We start from the raw sequence: 2,559 nt of genomic DNA, 5'->3' as shown, positions 1-2,559 counted from the left end.
GGGAAAGAGCTTAGAATTTATCCTGATGGTGGCGGGAAGCCTTTGTTGAATTTTCAGAGGGGACTGAGGTTATTAGAGTTGCATTTTTATGAAGTCCTTTAGGAAGTTATTTTGTGGGCCAAACAGTGGCTGGGGTTCCCTCTAGAGGCTGTGGCCTGAGCACCTCATTTTTCTCAGCAGTGAAGCTGAAACTTCCGGCATCAGCTTCAACACCCCCTTCTGCTCGTATGCCTCACCCTCGCCAACCATGGGCCAAATTTGTCAGTTCAACCTCTAGGTATTTCTGCAATCCACGTGCGCCTTTCTTTCTTTTTTTCTTTTTTTTTCTCGGCCACACCATGTGGCATGTGGGATCTTATATCCCTGACCAGGGATTGAACCCACGTCCCCTACAGTGGGAGTGTGGGGTCCTAACCACTGGACCGCAGGGAAGTCCCCAGGTGTGCCTTTCGACTCTCTGCAAAGGGAAGCAATTGAAACAGAGGGAGAGTTTTGAGCAATGTGAGACCCAGTTAGAACTTTTTCTTCCATTGTGAATGATATCATGGACGGAAAAATGCCTAAAACGTAAAGGCTAGTAGCATGAATACTTATAAAGACAATACCCATGTAACCATCACCTGGGTGAAGAAACAGAATATTGCCAGGACCCCAGAAGCAACCACTGCCCCTGCTCTGTGTCCCTCCTCCCTTGACTTTTATGGGAATCTCTCTGATTTTTCTTTGTAGTTTTACCATCTTGCCTCCTACGCATGCAGACTGCTCTAGGTTGCTATGTGGCTGCAGAAAGAATGGAACAGAAAAGAAGGACCTCTGCAACCCCCCTCCACCTTATCCCCTGTCCTCAGAGAGAGATGGAGCTGGGCCCACGTGGGGGAGGTTCTGAGCACTCAGGGAGGGGTCCTGGAGGGGTGATTGGGCTGCTCCAGTCTGGGTTTGTGACCCAGACCAGTTAGCCCAGGCTTGGCCCTGCTGTATGCCAATGGTTCCTCATGGGAGTCAAAACTTTTAGGGATGCTGGGTTTTGGGGTCCCACTCACTTTTCAGGGAAGCTTCTCAATTTCATAGAGAGGGAGGCAGGAGAGGTCGATTTTCCCATTTCAGTTGGGAAAATAGAGATAGGGTGGGAGATACCCAAAGCCACAAGGTCAGGAAATAAGAGGTGGGATCAGCCCTTTGAACGCAGCTCTCTTGGGCTCCTAGTGCCGTGTTCTCGTCTCTCCCTGTGGCAGGGTCCTGTGTCCCTGTGGCAGGGTCCTGTTTCCCTGCGCCCTGTAGCATAGCCTCTCAAGGCCTGGGGGAGACCAGGCATGAGAACTTGAATTGGCCACAAGGTGGCATCAAACACCACGTCTTCACATCATTTTTCACTTTTAAACCCCAAATGCCCAGAATAAGCTCTGCCCGGGTGCCAGGGCACAGGGATGAGACCCTGCAAAGGGGACAGGAGAGCTCACTGTCCTCAGCCAGACCTTGTAGGGGAGACAGGAGCAGGGCTGGTGGGGGTTCCTCAACTTTCTCCAAACCTGCTCCCCTTCTCTTACTCCGTCTTAGTGCTCTCCCAAGCCAGAAACCTGCGGGCAGATCTTGGGGAGGAGATAGCGGGACATAGGAAAGAGGGAAGCGGGACTGCACCCTGGCCTGGGCTCCAAAGGGACAAAGAGTCTGAGACCAGGACCAACGCCCCAGGACCAGGCAGGGCAAAGGGGGCTTGCAGTGCCCCCTCCTTTCCTCCTTCAGTGGCCTGAGGCCTCTCTGCTGCTGGTCACTCCTGATCCCCTGTCTTTTTTTTTTTTTTTAAATATTTATTTATTTGGCTGCACTCGGATCTTTGTTGCCGCGTGTGGGATGTTCTCTGCGGTGTGCGTGACCTAGTTCCCAGACCAGGGATCGAACCCGGGCCCCCTGCATTGGGAGCGTGGAGTCTTAACCACTGGACCACCAGGGAAGTCCCCTCCTGTCTTCTTTAAGAAAGCTCCAGCTGTCTTCCCTCCTTCTTAGGGTGGGATGGAACAGAAGCTGAGGCAGTAACAGTGGATGTCAGGCAGGGTCCCTGCGTCACTGCTAGAAGCAGAGGATGGGACAGCGGCCAGGCTGTCGGCCAGGCTGTCGGGTGTGGTTCCACCTTATTCCTCTCATTCATACCCAACCCACCCCCACCCCCCGCCCTTCCCCTGCTCAGCCACCTAAGTACCTAAGTGCCTTCCTCTAGGCAGATTATCTCAGCTGGGCTGGACATCACCCTGCACCTGGAGCCATGGATGCCGCTCTGCTTCTCAACGTGGAAGGGATCAAGAAAACCATTCTGCATGGGGGCACGGGGGAGCTCCCGAACTTCATCACGGGAGCCCGAGTGAGTGGGGCCCGCCCCCCAGACCAGTTAAAAGCCCCCATGGCAGCCTTCTGCATCCCAGCTTGGCCACAGGGCACTGCAAACAGCCCTCGTCAGCTTTGCCAACAAACGGCCAGGACGTCCTTGCTGGAATTATCAACTGCCTCTCCCTTTGCCTCTGCCCCAGGCATCTGGGTAGCTCTGAAGTGGTGCCCATTCATGGGGGG

General features: G+C 54.0%; 1 protein-coding gene across 1 annotated transcript in view; it reads left to right on the top strand.

Annotated features, from left to right (window-relative positions):
- The first annotated feature begins 2,257 nt into the window (after positions 1 to 2,257).
- AIPL1 (AIP like 1 HSP90 co-chaperone) overlaps positions 2,258 to 2,559 on the top strand; it is an 8,499-nt gene continuing 8,197 nt past the window's right edge. The window contains exon 1 of the mRNA XM_007451591.1: positions 2,258 to 2,353. Coding sequence (XP_007451653.1) covers positions 2,258 to 2,353 — 96 coding nt within the window. The remainder of the gene's footprint in view (positions 2,354 to 2,559) is intronic.

Source organism: Lipotes vexillifer, unplaced genomic scaffold (assembly GCF_000442215.2).
Source record: "Lipotes vexillifer unplaced genomic scaffold, Lipotes_vexillifer_v1.1 scaffold126, whole genome shotgun sequence".
NCBI lineage: Eukaryota > Metazoa > Chordata > Mammalia > Artiodactyla > Lipotidae > Lipotes > Lipotes vexillifer.
The sequence above is the reverse complement of the archived record's forward strand: the minus strand, read 5'-3'. Positions and strand labels throughout refer to the sequence as shown.